A 21,686-nucleotide genomic window follows, 5' to 3' on the forward strand; every position below is an offset into this window, starting at 1 on the left:
AATCCCAGCACTTGAGAGGCTGAAACTGGAAAGTTGCTTCAAGTTCAAGGTTAGCCCAAGCTACATAATTGAACTCTTTTGTCCAAAAGCAACAGTTTTTTGTGTCATTTATGCAGCAATATAAATATGTAATCAAAAGATCTGTCAGCCCTACATCTTCTTGTGACAACTTAAACTATTACAAATAAATATACAAGCCTTGAAAGACTGCCACATCCTTTTTTCCCTCATAATTTAAAAGTGATTGTGTTTGTATTAAATACATTTTTAACTTTTCTAGATATCTTTCCAGTTTATAAAATGAGCAGTCATTACAAATAACGTGTGATGGTAATATGTAAAGCAGTAGCACACCAGACTATCATAGATGCCGTCAGTTGACATCATCACATTATAATAACTTACCCAGTGTAGGAACTGAAAAAGCTATCAAATCAACTAAAAATTATTGACAAGTGTACACATTAGACGTATACTTTAAATCTCTGAAACCTGTAGTGTAGCACATGGCTCAGTGATGAATTTCGTTACATACCTGTCATTGTTCCTGCGCCTTAGGAACCTTACATTTTAATATTGTGCACTTACACAATGATCTGCCAAAACTGACCCGGAAGAATGACTCAGACAAAACTGCATTTGAACAGAAGTTTCTCAGAGTTTCAAAAAAAAGTTTTAAATAATTTGATCTGAATTTATTAAGGATCAAAATCTGGACCAAAGGCAGTGTAGCTCTTAAGATACAACAGTAAATACTGGGTAATTAATAATTTCAAAAGCTATTAGAAGCTGGGCGTAGTAGCATACCTTTAATCCTAGCACTTAGAGGCAGAGGGAGGTAGATCTCTGTAAGTTCAATGTCTGTCTAGTCTATATAGACAGTTCCAGGACAGTCAGTTACACAGAGAAACCCTACCTTTAAGATATATTTTTAGTGTGTGTGTGTGTGTGTGTGTGTGTGTGTGTGTGTGTGTGAAGTATATATACATATATATGTAGTTATATTTATAGCTTTTTTTAATGGATTTTTTTAGAAAATATCTTACATTTATTTATATGTGGGCATGGGATCATACACATGCCATGGTGTCATTTGGAAGTTAGAGGACAAATCATAGCAATAAGTTTCCTTTTTCTGCCATGTGATTTTTTTTTTTTTTTTGAGTATCAAATTCAGGTCTTCTGGCTTGGCAACAGGTGACTGTAACCACTGAGCAATCTCACTGGCCCTAAAAAGCTATTAGGAATTAATTACATATTTATCATAGTGATTGATTTGTTCCTGAAGTAAATCAAAATAATTTTTAAACAAAATGGGCACATTTCCAAAACAAGTTATTTTCACTTAATTTCAGTGTTTTGAAAACTGAAATTATGTTTTAGTTTTCTGTGTCATACAGCTAACTGGTTCCGTGACTTTGGGCAAGATTACTTGACACCCTGCCCTTTCTGTTTTATAAATTACTCACTATAAGAGATTGAACTTGGGGCGTCAAGCAGGCTAGACTGTTCAACCACCAAGCTACACCCCACAACCTTTTTTTATTTTGTTTTTTGAGATCTCATTAAATAGTCCAGGCTGACCTTGAACTGGTGATCCTCCTGCGCCAGATTCGCAACTACCTAGAATTAAGGATCTGTGCCACCAGGGCCAGTGTTTACTCTCTCTGAGAGTCCAGCTCGGCTGGCAGAGTGCCTGGTTGGTAAGTGCAGGCCTGGCCTTAGTGCCCAGTGTGCATAAACAGGTCGTCTGGGTGCACACGCGTGCTTTCCACCCTTGAGAAGTAGAGGCAAGACCAGCTTGGGCTGTATAAACAGGTTTGAAGCTAATCTAGCTTTCGTGATATCCAGTCAAAAGCAGGAAGTAGGAGATAGATAATGGTGGCACACCCCTTTAATCCCAGCAGGAAGTAGGAGATAGATAATGGTGGCACACCCCTTTAATCCCAGCAGGAAGTAGGAGATAGATAATGGTGGCACACTCCTTTAATCCCAGCAGTCTGGAAACAGGCAGATAGAGCTCTTTGAGTTTAAGGGCAGCATGGACTACATAATAAATTCTAGGCCATACACAGTGAGACCTTGTCTCAGTAAAAGAGGCCGGGTTAATTCTTCACTGACTTATGCTTATATTCAGGTGTCCTCTGTTATGCTATTTTAAAATTTTTATCTTGGTAATTATAATTAATCAACTATAACCATCTAAATTTGCTTCTTGGCAATTTTTTTTAACCTTTTATATTGGTTTTGGAGACAGAATCTCATTTTGTATCCCAGACTGGAGTCAAACTGGTGACAATCCATCTGCCTCAGGATCCTCAGGATTTCAGGTGCAAGCCACCATGCACAGCCTGTCATTTTTTTAATTATTTACAGTTTTCTGTTTGATTTACTATAAATCTGCTATAGCTGGTTCTTGGTCACTGTTCTGTGGCTGTGAAGAGACCCCCATGACCAAGGCAACTCTTATAAAAATCATTTAATTGTGGGCTTGCTTAACAGTTTCATAAGTTAGTGCATTATCATCATGGTCGCTTGTGTGGCTCTAGAGCAGTGGCTGACAGAGAGGAACTGAGCCTAGCATGGGCTTTTGAAACCTCAAAGTCCATCCCCAGTGACATTCCTCTTCCAACAAGGCCACACCTCCTAATCCTTCTAATCCTTTTAAAGAGTTCACCTCTCTGGTGGTGACTAAGCATTCAAATATAGGAACCTATGGGAGCCATTCTTATTCAAACCACCACAACTGGATAGTCCAAGATCATTTTAACTAACATGAATACTCCCTTTTCTCTTGTTAGCATGTTTTATGAACAAGCCTCATGGTACTAATGAATACCAAAATGTTCCATCTGTGGATAGTGTGTGCTGGCCTGGCCACATCCCTCCTGTGTCCACACCAGCAACCGAACTTGCTCGAATTTGTTCCCTTGTTGGAATGCCTCAACCTGATTTCTCCTTTCTGAGAACAACACAGGTATAGTATACTGCTATTTGATGTCTACATGGATATAAATCTTTAACTGAGCAGCATAATTGGGTGAAAAGTCTTTAGCTAGAAAAAAAATAAAATAGTGTGGAGGTTGTTTTGTTTGTTTGTTTGTTTGTTTTGCTTGTTGTTTGAGGAATTGTTTTTCAGCAGCACTAGGAATTGAACTAAAGGCCTCATATTCTACTAACAGAATATATAAGATCACTTCTAAACCTCAATGACAGTAATAGGTTTTCTGCGTACCCCGTAATAAGTTTATCTGCTGACACTGGAAGCCAGATCAAGCTAAACTGAAAAAGTGTTACAACAGGTACATTGGGCAAAGTAGCTTCCAGGCAGGCTCTCCAACCCCAGAGATCAAGACCAGAGAAGTTAGGCACCCAAACTAAAGCAAGGAGATTTTATAAATTGTAGGCGAAGGGTGATGATTTGTCTGCCATTGCTGGTTTGTGCCCAAGTACCATCAAAAGCCGAGCTCTTAGGTGGACACTTTGGCAGCTGGCAGCCAGCTGGCAGCTTCAGCGGAAGAAGCTGCAACAGCCACCAAGAATGCAGAACTGGGCTTTTTTGTGCTTTTCCTTTATTCAGAATGCCTGTGGGAGTTGGAAATAGGCGAGGGATTAGAGAGAGAAAGACAGGAATGGGGCTTTCCAGGCCATATTAGGGCAAACAAGAACCTCCAAGTCTCTCACATATAGACAGCTCTATTACCAAATGCTGCTTAAGGGTGACAGGAAACATGAGTGTGCCAGCTGTGTCTGTCAGAAACATGAGTCGGTGGCCAGTGTCTCGTCCTGTGGGCAGTCGTGTCAGTTTCTCATCTCTACAATAATGGGAAGTTTTTCATAAGCATTTTGGGGTTTTGGGTTTGGTTTGGTTTGGTTTGGTTTGGTTTGGTTTGGTTTGGTTTTTTGAAGCAGGGATTCTCTATGTGCCCTGGAACTTGCTCTGTAGTCCATGCTGGCCTCGAACTCATAGAACTCATAGAGATCCTCTGGCCTCTGCCTCCTTAGTGCTGGGGTTAAAAGGTGTGCCACCACTGCCTGGCTGGCTGTTTGTTTGTTTGTTTGTTTGTTTTTAATGTAAAACTTTGTTAGCCAAAGGCTTAGTCTGCCAATTCTTAGAATAGAAATAAAAAGGCTTTGCTACCCTTTGTTTTCATTGAAATGCTTGGTACTCAGTCTGTTTAGACACCTTGTTCTTTTATTCTGTTTTAAACTTCTTTCCCGTGTAATCAGATTGATCTCTAACTCCTAAGTGCAAACAATCCCATCTTCCCCCATCAGACTTCCAAAGAGCTAGGATTTCAGGCCCTGCTCTAGAGAACATTCTATCTTGTGAATATTAAAAAATAAGGCACTAATCTGAGCAACATCCAGGAGGCAGAGGCAGGCAGATCTCTAAGTGTAAGGCCAGCCTGGTCTTTATAGAGAATTCCAGGTCTGCCAAAACTACATAGACCCTGAGTTTTTACTATTTTTTAAGAAAATAAAAATAAGACAAAAATCTAAAACAATTTTCTGGGAACCTAAAGCTTAAGTAAGATTATTCTTCTTTGATTAGACAAAGCTTTAGGAGAGGAAGTTGGGTTCCTAGACAGATAATCTTATGGACATCTATATTCTCTTGTTTTAGACAATGACAGTTTGTCAAGTGAAACTTTCCAATGGTTTACTGGTACATGGGCCACAGTGCCACTCTGAAAGTGAAGCCAAGGAGAGAGCTGCACTTTTTGCTTTACAACAACTGGTAAGAATCATTCATGAATTCCCTACTAAGTTTTTAAGATTAAGAGTGTGTGTGTGCTTATGCGTGCACGCACACACCCAGTGAGACCAGAGGAATAGGGGAGTCAGATCCCCTGGATCTGGAGTTACAGGTGGTTATGAGCTGCCCTACGTCCATGCTGGGAATCAAACCTCATCCTCAGGGAGAGCAGCAAGTGCTCTTAACCACTAAGATATCTCTCCCATCTGTTACTTTTGGAATTTTTTTTTCCCTTTTTTTAATTGATTCTTTGTGGGTTTCACACCATGCATCCTGATCCCGTTCATCTCCCCATCTCTTTGTATCTACCCCCTTCCCTTGCTAGCTCCCCCTCAAAATACAATAAATTTTTTTAAAAGCTAAGAGAAAAAAATCGTTAAAAAGTCTCGGTGTAGAAGTTGTGCTGTGATACAGAGCCACACAATATACCCTTTAGTCTATACATCTATCTCTGCTTGTAAGTATTGCAATGAGTCATTGGTCTGGTTTGAGCCACCTGGCTTCTGCTACATTCTTGATACTGGGCCCTCACTGTGACTCATCTTGGATATCCTGTTGCTACCTTATATAATGGAGACCCTGCAGCTTTGGATCTACAGGTTTGGCCCCTTCACATGCTCCAGCAGTTCATAGATGAGGTGAATGTTGGAGTGGGCCAACTCATAGTCCTGGGTGTTGGTCTGCCTGCCAGCTTTGCCCCATTGACACCACCAGGGCGCGCTCTCCAGCTCTGCCCCCTCTAGCTCACTCAGTGCAGCAAGGAGCCAGGTGGTTCTCTTGCTCTCATGCCCTCTCACACCTCCAGGGTCAGCTCTACTGTTTTGCCCAGGCGAGGTACAGGGCCCACTCTCCCACTCTTGAGCTCCCAAGGCCAACTCTCCTGCCTTTCGAGATGACAAGGGATGGGGGTATTTTTCCCTCTCCCATGCCACTATACAGCAGGCGAGCAGGAGTGGGATCAGTTCTCCTACTCTCATGCCCTCAGAGCAGGCTCACTCGTACTCCCACCAATAAGGTTATCTCTACAGTGTTGCTCAGGTGAGGTGCAGGGCCTGTTCTACTCTCTCAGGACCTCAGGACCAGCTCTCCCACCTGCCAAAGCCATCTGTTAGATCTACAGAAATGGTTTGTTGTTTTGCCTTACAATTTTTAAATACTTCCACAGGGCTCCTTTGGTGTGAATTATCCTTTGCCTCCACCAATATTTCCAAATTATCCTCCAGCTGTACCATCTGGAACCATTCCTCCCATTTTTCCCCAACCTGCTGGTAAGATATTTTGCTTTTTTAAGTATTATTCTCGAGTTACTATTTTCTCTAAATTCCTTTAAAAACCACATTTTTATTGTGAGTTTTTTGAGGGTTTTGTTTTGTGTTTCTAATTACATTTAGTGTACACATACATCAAGATGTGCCATTTTTTGTGTTTTAGGGTTTGATTTCTTTTTAAGACAATGTTTCATGTATCCTAGACCAGCTTTGAATTTCTAATTTCTCCTTCTCTGCCTCCTGAGTGCTGGAATTACAGTGTACCCAGCACCCTGAATTGAAGAACCATCACTAAAAATCAAAAAAGTTTATAACTTGCAGTTGCCTTTTCTTCCTGCCCAAAGTCTATTAGATTAATTAATAAGAAATTTTAAAAGCAAAGCCTTTGGGGATAAATAGAGAGAAGAAATATCAGCAGAATAGAAATTTGAAAACAGTTTGCAGTGAATAAAACATGGACGAAGTCAGCTTAGCAGAGCAGGGTTAATTGCAAACCACAGGCCCTGCAGTCGGGGTTACCAGAGCTCCGCATCCTTGCAGACTGCATTTGCCTAGCCTACGCAAAGCCCGAGGCTCAATCTCCAGCTCTGTGGAGCCAACGAAATAAAACCAAGATTGTATGAAAGAAGAATAATTGAAAAAAATGATTTGTGGTTGTCTGTTACTGCCTGTCACTGTAACGGAGCAGCTTACAGAAGGAAGGGTTTGTCTGGTTTACTGTTTCAGAGCAGGAGCCCTAATGGGAAGGAAGGCAGGGTGACAGGTGACTGCAGCCAGAAGCTGAAAGATCCCATACTCAACTACAGGCATGAAGTAGAGAAAACAAGCTGGGCATGGAGCAAGGCCGTAAACTCAGAGCTGCCCCCAGTGACACACCTCAGACTGCACATCCTCAAGCTCCATAACTCCCCAATATCCAAGCCTATGGAGTGCACTTGTCATTCTAAGCCAGCACATCCTGCTCTGCCTGTGCAGGCTCATGGCCGTCTCAGAGTGCTGAATGCATTTAGTCCAGCCCTAACAGTCTCAGTAGTCTCTATCAGTCTCAGCATGGTTCAGAAGTTCAAAATCCAAGTCTCTTTTGAAACCCAAAGCAATCTCTTAATGTGACCCCCCTGTAGATTCAAAAGGCAAATTACTTCCCATAAGGAGTCAACAAAGTCTTGTACATTGCTTTGAGGCAGGACCAAGACCCTACCCACTATATCTAGGCTGAGCTAGGTAGCCCTCCAGAGAGAATGGGTTCCAAAACGCCAGAACAAGCAGTAGGGATAAATACTGGTCTCACTGCCAGGGGCTCCACAATCTGTCCCGCCATACAACTGTCACCCACATTCAGAGGGCTAGTTTGATCCTGTGCTGGTTCCCTCATGTCAGGCTGGCGTTGGAAGATTTCCATTAGCTTAGATAAACTGTTTCAATGAATATCCCCATCGTGGTCTTGACCTCGTTGCTCATATTCTCACTCCTCCCAATCTTCTGCTGGACTTTGGGAGTTCAGCCCAGTGCTCAGCTGTGGTTCTCTGCATCTGCTTCCATCAGTTGCTGGATGGATGTAGGTTCTGTGATGACATTTGAGGCAGTCATCATTCTGACTACAGGGCAAGGCCAGTCAGTCACCCTCTCCACTATAGCTTAGGGTCTTAGCTGGGGATCCTTGTGGATTCCTGGGAATTTCTCTAGTGCTAGGTTTCTTGCTAGCCCCGTAATGGCTCCCTCAATCAAGATAACTCTTTGTTCTCTGTCTCTGTCCTACCCCCCATTCCCTATAGTTCTCCTCCCTCCTTCCCTTTCCCCCTCCTCCTCCCCTTTTAGCCTTCCCTTCTCTTCCCTCCCTCCAGTTATCTCAGGAGATCTTGTCTATTTCCCCTTCCCCAGAGGATCTATGTATGTCTCTCTTAGGGTTCTCCTTGTTACTTCGCTTCTCTGGGGCCTTGGGCTATAGGCTCCTTATCCTTTGTTTTACAGCAAGTGTTCATCTGTGAGTGGGTACATACCATGCTCATATTTCTGAGTCTGGGTTACCTCATTCAGGATGGTTTTCTTAGTTCTATCCATTTGCATGCAAATTTCAAGATGTCATTGTTTATTACTGCTGAGTAGTGCTCCATTGTGTAAATGTTCCACACCTTCTTTATCCATTCTTCACTTGAGGGGCACCTAGGCTGTTTCCAGGTTCTGGCTGTTACAAATAGTGCTGCTATGAACATAGTTGAACAAATGAGGACTGGATGGGGGATGAGAAGAGAGAAAGGGGGAGGGAGTGGGAAATGGATTTGACATGTAAAATGAGAAAAGATAATTTTTTAAAAAAATGAAAAAGAGTAAGATAATTAAAAATTCTATGAAATCTTATATTCATCAATGTATTTTATTAAATACTTTTAATACTCTGCCCCCCAAAAAAGGGCAAATTACTTACTTCCAACATAGAATGCCAAAGAATATACATCCCTAGTTCAAAAGAGAGAAATGAGGGCATAGTAAGGATTGAACCAGAACAGGATCTAGCTCAACAGAGCAAACACAGAATCCCACAGCTGTATGTACAATGTCTGGGACTTTAATTTCATAAGACTTAGATGGCTCCAGCTTTGTTGCCAGCAAAATACTTCCCCCCCCCCCATCTCAGAGTGATTCCACTTTCTGTGTGGAGATGCCTTTGGCAGACGTCTCATGACTATGATCTTAAACATCATGGGGTCTCCATCACAACTCAGATTTCATTTTCTTTCTTTTTTTGTTTGGTTTTTTTTTTTTTTTTTTTTTTTTGAGACAAGGTTTCTCTGTAGCTTTGGGGCCTATCAAAACCTGTCCTGAAACTACTGAAACTAGCTCTTGTAGACCAGGCTGGCCTTGAACTCACAGAGATCCACCTCCCTCTGCTGGGATTAAAAGTGTGCACCACCACCGCTCAGCTCCCCAGACTTCATTTTCATACTATATAATGGCCTCTCACAGGTTCCTTATAGGAATTCATCTGTCACACGTTGCCTGGCCTCAGGGGTTACCTGAAAACATGCAGATAGAATCCATGCGCCCATGAGCCCTTCTCCCTGATACTTTAGTTTTTCATGCCTCCAAAGGTGGTACACTGACGAGTCTGACTGCCATCCAGGGTTGGTCCTCACCCCCTTCAGCCACTGTAGTATCAGGCTTTCCTGAACTGAAGCTGTTGCTTTCTAGGAACAACCTGCAGTTTAGGCTTTTTCCTTTTCCAGGTTGGAGGCTTAGCTAGGATAGGATCCTCCCTTGTGGTATTTTTCCCATTGTTCCAGTGCAGAGCAGGAGATCTCTCCTTAAGTGGCACTCATCTCCTTAACAATGACAGCCTCTTTTAGCAATTACCTTGGCTGTACATTAAGCTTCCTATTGTACCTAAAATACCGTAACCTTAGTTTATAATTCTAAAGGGAAAATCCCCTTTTATCTCCAAACTGTGCATTTTTTATTTCTTTCTGCCCTACTTGCTCTTTTTGTATTACAGACCTGTATATGCATTATCAATAAGAACCATGCCGTAGACTCGATGTTATGCTGTCTTGAAAGTTCTTCTGTAAAAGAAGTTAACCTTCTGAGTTCAGCCTCATGTAAATTCTCAGGACATGAACAGAAAACAGTGAGATTGTTTACAAAAATACCACAATGTCTCTACTCCAGTAGTTAACACAGCCCTTGTTCCCATCTAAACCTTCCTGAACTAGGCCTCTATTTTCTGCATTACTCTCAACCATACTATTTTCTAGAATGGCCCATTAAGCTCTGGTGGCATTCAGCCACTTTTCTAGTCCAAACTTGGACTTTTCTAGTCCAAACTTGCAAAATCTTCCACATTCCTGAAAAGTACCACATGGTCAACACCCGACTCCTGTATCAGTTGCTCTTCTGCTGCTGGGATAAAATCTCAGAGGGGAATCCATAATGGAAACAGACATGGCAACAGATGGCTGAGGCAGAGAGCTGAGAGTTCACATATTCTAACAGCAGAGAGAGCGCTGCTTCCCAGGGACACACTTCCTCAGCAAGGCTCCATCTGCCAAAGATTCCATAATTCCCCAAACAGCACCACCAACTGGGGACTGTATTCAAATACCTGAGCCTGTGGGTTACATGTCTCATTTAAACCATCACAGATGTTGACTTGAAATTGTAAAAGTGTGATAAAAACTAGAAAATAAGAAATAACAAAAATTTAGAGTAACAGTGTACAGATCTGCAACCCCTGTTTTAAGCACTCCAGAGAAAGAAATGAGTGGAAAGAAGGGAGAGAGGGAGGAAAGAAGAGAAGGAAGGAGGGATGGAGGGAAGGAGAAAGGGAGAGAGGGAAGAAGGAAAAAAATTTTTAGAACTAAAGGACATGCATCTCTAGACTAAAAAAAAAAAAACAATATTATAATAAAAAGAAGCAGGTTGCCATGAAATTCAAAATACCAGGTCCAGAGAAATGGCTCAGTAGGTAAAGACACTTGCTGCAAATCATGAAGACCTGAATTAAATTTCTGTGTCCCTCATGGTGAAAGGAAACAATTGATTCTCATGATTTGTCCCCTGATCTGCACACAAAGATTCCTGAGACTCAAGAATATGGCTTGCTAGATTTTAGTCACTCTGCTTAGGAGTCTGCATTTCACAAGCTCTCCAAGTAGCTCAGTGTGTTTCCAACAGGCAACAAAAAAGAGTACTTGAATTATAATACTAAAATAGAGAAAAGAAATTCTCCCTGTCCCATGAAAATGATCATATTTCAAGTCTAGAGCTTTGGGTATTTTGTAAGTTGAGCTCACTGTAGATGCAGCTTAGCATTTGGGTCAGGTGAGAACCTTATGATGTCTGTCTTTGTTCCCAGACCTTCCTCAGAGAGCAGCTTCATGATCATTTATGTGGTCGAGAAACCAAACAAACGGGATTTTGAGAATAAGGAAGGGCCAGAGTTGTTTGCATTCCACACCATTTCATACCAGTAAGCCAGGGTCTCCAGAAGCCAATGAAATGATACCACAGAAAAAGTTCCAGGGCTGAGTGATGTAACAGACAAGAGCAGTTGCAGTTGCCAAATGAGGTAGAGGAACTAAAAAAAGCTAGCAGAGAGAGGTCTTAATCTCTGGATCTTGGTTTTTAACAGCTAATATAATGCCTTCATCAACTCACCTCTTTGGCTCAGTGCCATGGAGACCACCAGTGCCAGTTGCTGGGAAGGCCTTTCACCATCCTTCATATCCTGGAACCATGCCCTTGGCTGGAGGAATGCCAAGTGGGGCGCACAATCAGTTCATACCTCTACAGGTGAGAGCTGGGAAGGAAAATGTGGTTTTTTAACAGTTACTTCTTTCTTAATATTCAGAACACAACTATTGATAAAAAATTATGTAATTATAACTTCCTAGTACTAACTGGAAATCCTTTGTTATGAACTAAGCTTACAATAGTGATACACTTCAGCTAATCTCTGGTCTGAGTTTATATACTAAGAAGTAATACTAATTGTATTAGTATTACTAATACTAATACTAATAGCAAGTAATAAAAATCTTTTTAAAGTTTTTTTTGGGTTTAGTTATGTGCATGGGGGAGGATATGTTGTTCACAAGGACAGATGCCCTGGGAGGTCAGAGGCGTTGGATCCCCTGAAGCAGAGTTACAGACCAGCCGACATGGACACGGGGGACCAAACTCAGATCCCCTGCAGCAGTACCCCATCCTCTAGCCCTCTCTCCAGCAGCGACTGCAGCCTGATTTGTGGTGTTTTCTGACACAAGCTTCCCACACACACACACATTGTTAGTTAATGATACTGTTATTCCTTAAAGGTTACGAAAAAAAGGGTTGCAAACAGGAAGCATTTTGAGAATAAGGAGGCCCAGAGTTCTCAAGCCACACCACTTCAGACTAGCAAGCCAGGATCTTCTGAAGCCACCCAAGTAATTCCACAAGAAAGCCCATCAGCCTCTTTGAAGTGCTCTCAGGATGCCCAGCCCACGTCGTCTCAAGTGGACACTGCCGCCCAAGGCCATGGTGTGTCCCACCAGAAACCAGCACCGAGCTCCTCTAGGAGGAAATCAAGGAAACTGGCCGTCAACTTTAGTGTTCCCAAACCTTCTGAATAAATTTGATACCTGGGAATTAATTTCTTTTATTTCCATCTACCTTTTTATAAATTGATATCTATGTGTCAGAAATGTGCTATTTTAGAATATGTTTAGATTGAATATTTGTATTTTTAAGTTATCAGGCACTTTTCATGCTATTTAAGAATATATATCAAATTGTGCACTTTAAATATGTGCAATTTGTTATACATCAGTGATACCTCAATAAAACTGTAAAAAAGATCAAATTAAATCTTGTATTAAAATAAATATCAAATTGGGCATGGTAGTTCATGCCTATAACCCTCGTGCTTGAGAGGCTGAGACAGGAGGATTGCCATATATTTAAGGTTAGCCAAGACTACGTAATGAGTCCCTGGCCTTTGAAACCTTGCTTCAAAACCAAAAAAATAAAGTAGATATCAGTGGACTAAATGTTAAAATGTACCACTCTAACTAACCACTGGCTTCCTCATTAGAAACATCCTTGACCTATAAATTAGTCATCATATTATGATAATTATAAGCTTTTTTACACTATTATTGAGGGATAGTTAAATGCAACATGAATTAGGCCTCATAAATTTCTAAATATGGGTTTTATTGCTCTTTAATGATGTAGCAACATGGCTGGGAGAGTGGTCCTTGCTCGGTCATCACATGAGTCTGTTGCCAGAGGCGGTCCCAGGATGTCCTGGAGCCAGCGCACTGACTGGTGCTGCCAGCCTTGCTCTGTTCTAAACCTGTACCAAAGCAGCTCTAGAAAACCCTCCAGATCATTCACCTGGCTGCTTCAAACTCGGAATAGCAATCGAGATTTGAGAAATTACTTTTTTTTTCGATTATTCAAAAACCAGCATTAAGAATTTCTAATAAAATTAAATTTCACAATCTCTAGGGTACAATGGTTACAAATCAATCTTCAAATAGAGTACAGTGCAAAATGTTAATCACTTCATTCTTGCTTAGGCTTCTTGGCTTTTGTTTGTTTTGAGATGGGGTCTTGCTGTGTAGTCCTGGCTGGCCTAGTACCCATGGCAGTCCTCCAGGCTCTATGATTCCAGCCATGCCTCAACACAGCCACTTATGTGACTTTTTCCCTGCTTACTTCACGTATGTGAAAGCTCATCAGGGGTCCATGTGTAGGGCTTCCCAGGACTGACAACATTTTAAACTTTTTTAAAATTCCAAGGTGTTTGTGTATACATTATTTCCTGCCTGGCCCATTCAAGTTGTGCGTTTTGGCACTTGCTGAGCTGCTCAGTAATGCCACATCCGTCTCTGCATGTCACTCACGTCAGTTGTTCATACTGCTGAAATGATTTGGATTTTATGAAATTTCTCAATGACATCAGGACCCGCATTTATATATGGACATATATTTATCTTGTAGTTTTGTGATATGTTTATATTTTTAAGGATAAAATGATCGTACTTTTTAAAAAGTAGGAACCAGTCTCTGTATGGAGCTGCTGACTGTTGTGTGTGATTTCATTAGCTCGCTGCAAACTCTGCCATGCGTCCCTACTGCTTTTGTAAATGCTGGTGGTGAACTGAGTTCCTTTCCCTGCTGATTCCAGTGTTTCTCTAAATGAGGGCAGGATGTATGTATGCTAGTGCCTTTAGTATAAGAGGTCAGTGGTCCTTTTCTTCACTGTCTATGGTCGTGTGACTTTTCTTAACTGTGTTTTCTGTTACTGTTTGTCAGTGCCGAGCACTTCCGCACATGCAGGAAGCTTGGGGTAAGGCTCAGGCCATCCTCAGGGTTTGTCCTCTCAAACTCTACTTTCAAGGGAAGCACCCTTTGCAGGCGCTGTTGTGATAGCCCCTTCCAAGAATCCCACTCAGATTTGTTCTACGTTCACTCACTCCTGCGCGATGGCTCCACCATGGTGTATAGCTGTTCTCTGCAGAGCACAGAGAAAGGATCCCTTTTGAAAATCGCCTGAGAGATTTTTAGTCAACACAGTGCCATTGAACCTGTGAAGGTATTTCTCTAAAATTTGAGCACAAGCTAGTAATTCTACATGGAGAGCCAGTGGGAATATTTGACCTTCCTTTTAAAAACAAAAATGAAAATGCTAAGGGTCAAACTTGAAGAGAAAATAAAGTAAGAGAGGATTGTGTATTGGCAGATAGGCAGTATGATGTATTTTCTCCCCCCTCCCCCATAGTCCTATTCTCAACGTCTAGGTCACGTGCAGCCTCTGGAAGATGTGGGCGTGCCTGTCCTGACAGCTGAGTAGCTGTGAGGACAGGATCTAGCACATCTCTGCAACATAGTTGCACTGTGGGCCCCATACAGCTTTCCCCTCTGGGTATAGAGCAGTCTGAGCCCGCCCTCAGGAGTCTAAAATATGCTCAGTTGGCTGTTGAATCTAAGAATTTTGGTGAAAATGGTGAACTCTGGTCACAAAAAGAAAGGTTCTCCCTGACTGTGTTCATGTAAACTAGAAAATAACTTTTCGAGTTTACATGAAAAGTATTTTCACTGGAAACTGTTGCACATATCCTTGTTCAACAAGTCTTTTTTAAGCAAATTAAGATAATTTAAAGATGGGTCCTTTCAATCATTGCTTCTTTTCACAGTTCTGTGTGTTACCTGGTCACTACCCTAGTTTTAAAATTTGGTAGATAAAATGCATGAATTGACTCAAACAACTTCATAGACTAAAGGCTTAGACATCTAAACCTCGGTTATGTCGGCAGATTCTGTCCTCTGAATCAGTTTCAGTTTGAGATCTTCCCTGGCTGAGAATGGTACCCAGCACATCCTCAATCCCAGCTCTCTGGAAGCTGCAGCAGAACTGAATTCTAGGCAAGCCTGGGCTGTGGAGATAGATGCTGCCCAAAGCAGTAAGTAAAGATGACTGCGGCTGTCCCCTCCTTCCCCAGGTGAGCAGAATTAAGAGTGTGATGGCCATTTTCCTGTCACTATTTCCCTTTGTGTATAGACAGTTCTGGGTTCTTAGTTCTTAGGGGAGGAGGCACAGAGAGGGAGACAGGTAATATCCAGTAGTATTTGCAGACTTCGATGTCCTTTTTTTTTGGGGGGGGGGGGTCCAGACAAGGTTTCTCTGTGTAGCCCTAGCTGTCCTGGAACTAGCTCTGTAGACCAGGCTGGCCTCGAACTCACAGAGATCCGCCTGCCTCTGCCTCCCCAGTGCTGGGATTAAAGGTGTGTGCCACCACTGCCCCAATGTACTTTTTTATCTCAAGGAAATAAGCTATAGGGTTATTTTATTTACTCCTATTTTATGTACCTGTTCTCTTTGTATCAACAAATATTTTTTCATAGTGGTTGTTTAGTTTTCTCCTTATATGACAGAACTTCATGGCTCTTCACTAAAGGTAGCTCTCACACACTTCTCTGCTATATTTCTTTGTACCCTCTTGCTTCCAGACTTTTTTTTTACTATAAAAGAGAATCTATTAGAAATTATTATGAGATATATTCTATATCTTTTTTTAAAAAAAAATCTGTCACCAAAAAAATCATTATTTTCTTTAGAGATTGTGTGCCTTTTATGTTTGTTTTTCAATAAAGTGGTGTTTTTTGCAGGCACTTCTTTTGCTAACAAAAAAAATAAAGCTTAAATTTTTAGTGTTTTTCAGACTGACAATTCATATTCCCGTTAGACATCCTTATTTTCTGTCGGGCCAGAAAGAGCCAGAGGGACAGTAGCTCCCCAGTGACGGGGAGAACAGACAAGCGGGTTTAGTGAGCCAGCGCTGGACCTTCTCTTTGGAAGAGAGGACAGGAGGGAAAAGAGTTCAAGTGGCAAGAATGTTGAGAATCAGTATGTCTGTCTGTGGGTAAAATCTTCTGCTCTTCAGTGATTGGTCTCAAGTGCAGCTTCTGATGAGACTGCTTTCCAGGAGATTGTATTTTATACTCGTGAAAGCTGTTGAAGTTTATTTCCCACCACTTGGCCCATTACAACCGACTGTGACAGCAGATGAGGGTCTGTGTAGCTGCTTAGGGGTTAGACGCCATGCTCATTCTGTTTCTCTCAAAATGATAGGGGGAAAATCTGTTCCACAGCCTGCTTTTAAGTGCTGGCTCCCTTGGGCTCCCTCTTTCCCCACCCTCCACTCCATCCCTCTCCCCTCCTCACCCCTGCTGCATAGCCCTTTCAGTCCCCCAGCCTCCACCTTAAATTCTGAGGTTACAGAGTATGGTTTCATGCCCAGTATGCTTTAAGTACTATTAATCCTGCCTTTCCTTTACAGTTACAGGTATGTGCGTGTGTGTGTGTGTGTGTGTGTGTGTGTGTGTTATGTTTCAAGACAGGAATTCTCAGTGTACCCTTGGCTGTCCTAGAACTCACTCTGTAGTTCAGGCTGGCCTCGAACTCACAGAGATCCGCCTGCCTCTGCCTCCCAAGTGCTGGGATTAAAGGTGTATGCCACCATCACACAGCTGGATTTTAGTTTTTAACTTTTTGGGGGGATGGAGGTGGTTCAAGTATCTTATATTTCCTTCTTCTTAAACATTACTTTTGAGTGTTTTCATTTAACATTTGAATAATCAGTGGTGTGCTGTGTATCAAAGTGTTTAGCATTTTCCTCATTAAATGGTGATTCATACACATCTATCTTCCTTGGCTTCTTTCCTCATGTAACTATTTTGTAAGTAACTGGAATTTTTCATTAGATTTTAGAGCAGTATTTTATTAAAAAATTCCAAAGGGAAGACTTCTTTATGCCCATTTTGTAATTTTTATTTTAAATATCTTTACACTGTATGTCAACTTTATCTAAAGTGTTTTAAACTTACATGGGATGGACTCAAAATGTATTTTTATGTTGTACATTTGTAAATTCATAGCACAAATTTAACCTCAAAGTGTTGTGCAAAGGGATTTCAACATGCAAAAGTCACTGAAGGTCTGGACATGTGTATGTATTAAATGTGCTGTGGTTTTGATTAAAGACTGAATGATGGCGCAAAGTGCCTTTGTTTACTATTCTGTGCATTCATATGAAAGCCGGAAGTGTCAGCTTGTATTTCAACCCCTCTGTGCATAGCGTTTAGTTAGAGTCTTTCTTGTTCTCAGTTGGAGCCTCATTTCCCATGCTGATTTCAAACCATGAAATTCTCCTGCCTCAGACTCCTGCGAGTTAGAGTTACAGGCCTGTGCCACCATGCCCCACCTGGATGTCCTTTTAGTTCTTAATCTAGTACTCCATTATTATAAATTGAGTCATCGTGACTGATGGAAATCTGAATTACACAATCAGGTGGTGTGATTCACATCTCGGCTCTACATCTCTGTGCATACATCACACTGTTGTCACTGGCAAGTGATGGGAAGTTTTGTTCAAGTTCCACACCCCCAAAAGAAAGGAGACAGACACCCTTCCCCAGGGTCTGCCTGGGTAAATGATGAAGTGAGAACAGACCTCTCATCTGAGATTCCTGGCTCCAGATCTCCAGGTGTGAGTTCAGAACCTGGAGTAACTGCAGAAACCAGGAGAGTAAAAGGGACCAGTGCATGGGTGGGGGAGCAGTAGAGATGGGAATGGCAGGATGCAAGTGAAGTAAAGGGGGATATGGGGGTTCTCATTAGAAAGGGAGAGGTAGCTAAAATAACAAGGTGTCTGCAGAGTCATAAGGAATCACGCTATTAACTGCCTAAAATTCCCTATAATACACATCAGGTTTACACATAAGTGTAAGGGTGTATTTTTTAAATACCTGAATCTGGTCTGAAAACCTCTCTGAGGATGAGCTTTCCTGGTACCAAAAGATTCCAAAGGAGGGGGAGGGAAGCTACCAGCAGTGCTGCCAACTATGACACTTTTGGATCAGAACATCCAGCATGGCACAATAACCCTAAGGGTGCAGTAGCGGCTTGAATACCTGTTAGTAACCAACAAGCTTTCTAACTGGACTTACAACATGCTCAACAAGAGGAAAATCATTCCTAGTAAAGGAAACGGAGCCAACAATCCAGAGCTGGTGCAGTCAGACACAAATCTTGGTGGAGAAACTACAACTGCCACTTCACCAAGCCATTGTAACCCCTAACTACGTCCTAAATATCTGTCTTTATCCAGGGAACTATTCACCCCTCATCAAGGAAATTTTGTTTCACAACAGATGGAGACTAGTACAAAAAATTACAACCAATCAAAATGCAGAGTTGTGAGGCCCAGTTCCAACTGATAGACAACACAACTCCTGCACCTAAGGTTCAGAGATCATTGTAAAGAAGGGTTGAAAACCCCGCCTCTCATCAGTGTCCTCCAAACCTCTTGGTGCTATCCCTTCTCATAGTGAAGCACTGGCTACCTCCCATCCCTGGCTGGGACCCTACCTGTTCATTCCCATTCTTTCTGGAGTAGGAGGTACTTCTGGAGTAGGCAAGATCAGAGTGGGACTTCCCTCCCCTGAGATGTGCCTGCCTTCTGCTCTCTTGATGAAGCTCTCAGCACACTCTCCCCACCTTGCCCCACTCCTATGTCCCCAAGCATTCTGGGGACCAAGATGTTGGGCACAAATCAGGATCCTATATGGTGCTGTCCTATTCATAACTGGGAGCTGTATGAAAACGGGAATGAATAGTTTGTGGTCTATTTAATCTGCTTCCATGTGAAGGAAGTCTGGGATATGATGAGAGATTCTGGAAGGATCTCTACTCTCCCTCACCCCCTATGCACCCCTCCTCCCCAGGTCACAGGGCAAATCGGCATCTCAAGAATAAACCAAGAAACTGTTGAAGAAGAAGAAGAAGGAGAAGGAGGAGGAGAAGTAGAAGAAGAAGAAGAAGAGGAGGAGGAGGAGGAGGGGGAGAGAAGGAGAAGAAGAAGAAGAAGAAGAAGAAGAAGAAGAAGAAGAAGAAGAAGAAGAAGAAGAAGAAGAAGAAGAAGAAAAGAAAGAAAGAAAGAAAGAAAGAAAGAAAGAAAGAAAGAAAGAAAGAGGTGCACTCCTTGACCAGCAAGCAAGAACGACCACAAGTTGAGGATTCTTCCCAAATCACACTTATTGGAGCCTCTCGGTTGAAGAAAAGCGGGGAGCGAAAGAGAGAGAGAGAGAGAGACAGAGACAGAGAGAGACAGAGAGAAAGCCAAGCGGCAGCTGCTTTTCTAGGGTGCAGGTACTCGGATACTGTCCTGATTGGTGAATACCATTCCACTGAAGCCCGGGGCTTCGGGATTGGCTAGGGACAAGGCTCAGTTATGCAAATACAGGCAAAGGGTACTCAGCCCCACGAGGCAACTTCAAAAGGATTTGTTTACCTCCAAGCTGCAGGACCGCCAGCGCCATTTCATAATGGCAATGTCCTGACGGCTCCTTACAGAAGAAGAAGGAAGAAGAAGAAGAAGAGGAGGAGGAGGAGGAGGAGGAGAAGAAGAAGAAGAGAAAGATTGTAACAGCCAGAGAAACAGGAAGTCTGATGTGTAATTGTGTCTCTCAGAAGAGTCAGAAGCTACACCATGAAGTCTCCCCAACATGGCTGTCTGAGCAAGGATGACACCAACAGACATGCACTTGTGGATGGGAAAGTGCATGAAGCCTCAGCCCTAGGCAAACAACAACAGGAAACTAAGGAATGCTGGGAACGGGGAAAAGTCTTCCCCAGGGAAGAGCACATAAATTGGTTATCCAACACCAAATGATCAGCCCAGAAGACGTGTACATACAGACTACATGAGTTGTACTTATGTACTTAAGGATACACATACATGCACACACATGTATATGTGTGCAACAACACTTTTAAAAGGGACCATGAATTTGAAAGAGAACAAAATGGAGTGCACATACAAAATACTCATACACATAAAATATAATTTTTTAAATCTTAAAGAAATGCAATTCAACCAGTAGAAAGGCTGATCCTGCCACAGACATAAGTCCCTTTTTTGCTTATTTTGTCATTGCTGAGACAGAAACTCTAGATAAATGAGGATGACCTTGACCTTCTGACCCTGCTCTGTTCATCTCCCAAATGCTGGGATTATATGCGGTACCACCATGCCTTGTCCCTATTCATATGCCATTTTACATGTGTGTATGAGAGGGTCTATGTATGTGGGCATGTATATTTGGAGTGTATAACCACATATGTGTGTGTGTACATGTGGAGACCTGAGAGTGATGCCAGGAACTTGGTGCCAGCTGTGCCCTTCTACCTCATCCAATCAAGCAGGGTCTCAAGCAAACAAAGCCCACTGTGGCTGGTCTCACTGATCAGCGCTACCCCTGCGCTCATCTTCCAGGCCTGGGATGGCAGGCAGCAGCCAAGCCCACCTGGCATTTGCGTGAGGATCCAAACTCCCACTCTCTAGCCAGTGAGCCCCCATCCCCCAGGCTCCCTTTACTTTTTTAAAGCTGTCGTCCACTACCGTCAAATAAATCTTTTCAGACACACACACACATTCTCATGAGTCACACCAGCAGAATCTCAGTATCTCTGGTATTATTGGTGTTTTCCCAATTACACTTCCTTAGGGGCATTAGTGAACTAAGCTCTCTCTCTCTCTCTCTCTCTCTCTCTCTCTCTCTCTCTCTCTACCTGAAATGTCATCCATCATGTGATGTTTCTATACTGACCAGAAGCAAATAATACTCATCTCAAGTCCTCTTTGATTCTGCTCGCCAGACCCAAGTCCTGTACCTGCCCTGTCCCCTCATCCTGAAAACCCTTAATGCAGGCCGACTTACTCTCATATTTGAACCATTGCAGTATTCCATGATTTTCCTCCCTCCTGTCTTGGGCCACTCTGATGATCCCCAGGTCCACGGCAGAAGGAGAGAACTGACTACTAAAATGTATTCTCTGTCCTGCACATGCACACACACACACTTCAGTGTGTAAAATACAGAGTCTCAGTATGTAGCCCTGACTGGTCTAGAACTTGCTATGTGGACCAAGGTGGCCTTGAACTCACAGAGATCCACCTGCATCTGCCTCCAAGGGCTGGGATTAAAGCCATGCACCCCCAGGACCAGCTAAAACATGTAGCTCAAGCTAGCCTCCTGCCTCACCTCTTAAGCATATCTTATGCCATGCACTACCACAACAGGCAATATGATTTTAAAAATTAAGACAATAAAAATAGCAATTATGAATCCTGTTTACAGACCACGTGGTTTATAAGTGTTCTCAGCTAGGGCCTCTCAGGTAAGGTACTACTACTTACCTGTTTTATGGGGGATGTTCAGGGAAGGGAAGGGATTGGCCTCCGAATACACAAATGTTGAGTGAGAAAGGCCAAATTCAAGTCTACAATTCCAAAGCCAACAGCTCTACCACCATGTAAGCTGTCTGCTCACCAGTATGGCTATCTGAGGCATTCTCTAAAACCAGGCCTGATCCTGCTGCCTACGGGCTCAGAGCTCATCGGGAAGACTTCATTGCCAATCTCAGTGTCTTTCAAATTTTTTAAGTGATAGAATGCTTTTAGAAGCATGATTGAGGGGCTGGAGAGATGACTCAGAGGTTAAGAGCACTGGCTGCTCTTCCAGAGGTCCTGAGTTCAATTCCCAGCAACCAAGTGGTGGCTCACAACCGTCTATAATGAGATTTGATGCCCTCTTCTTGCCTGCAGACATACATGCAG

The 21,686-nt window shown here is 42.5% G+C and overlaps 1 protein-coding gene across 2 annotated transcripts in view; it reads left to right on the forward strand.

Moving 5' to 3' along the window:
- The window catches only part of Xrn1 (5'-3' exoribonuclease 1), a 103,732-nt gene extending 86,665 nt beyond the window's left edge, over positions 1–17,067 (forward strand). For both annotated transcript variants that reach the window (XM_048452529.3, XM_048452530.3), the window contains exons 38-42: positions 2,802–2,977; positions 4,628–4,741; positions 5,925–6,027; positions 11,150–11,310; positions 11,835–17,067. In XM_048452529.3, the coding sequence (XP_048308486.3) occupies positions 2,802–2,977; positions 4,628–4,741; positions 5,925–6,027; positions 11,150–11,310; positions 11,835–12,131 (851 nt within the window). In that variant the 3' untranslated portion in view covers positions 12,132–17,067. The remainder of the gene's footprint in view (positions 1–2,801; positions 2,978–4,627; positions 4,742–5,924; positions 6,028–11,149; positions 11,311–11,834) is intronic.
- Positions 17,068–21,686: the final 4,619 nt, after the last annotated feature.

The sequence above is a fragment of the Myodes glareolus genome, chromosome 4 (genome assembly GCF_982192425.1).
Source record: "Myodes glareolus chromosome 4, mMyoGla1.1, whole genome shotgun sequence".
Taxonomy (NCBI): domain Eukaryota; kingdom Metazoa; phylum Chordata; class Mammalia; order Rodentia; family Cricetidae; genus Myodes; species Myodes glareolus.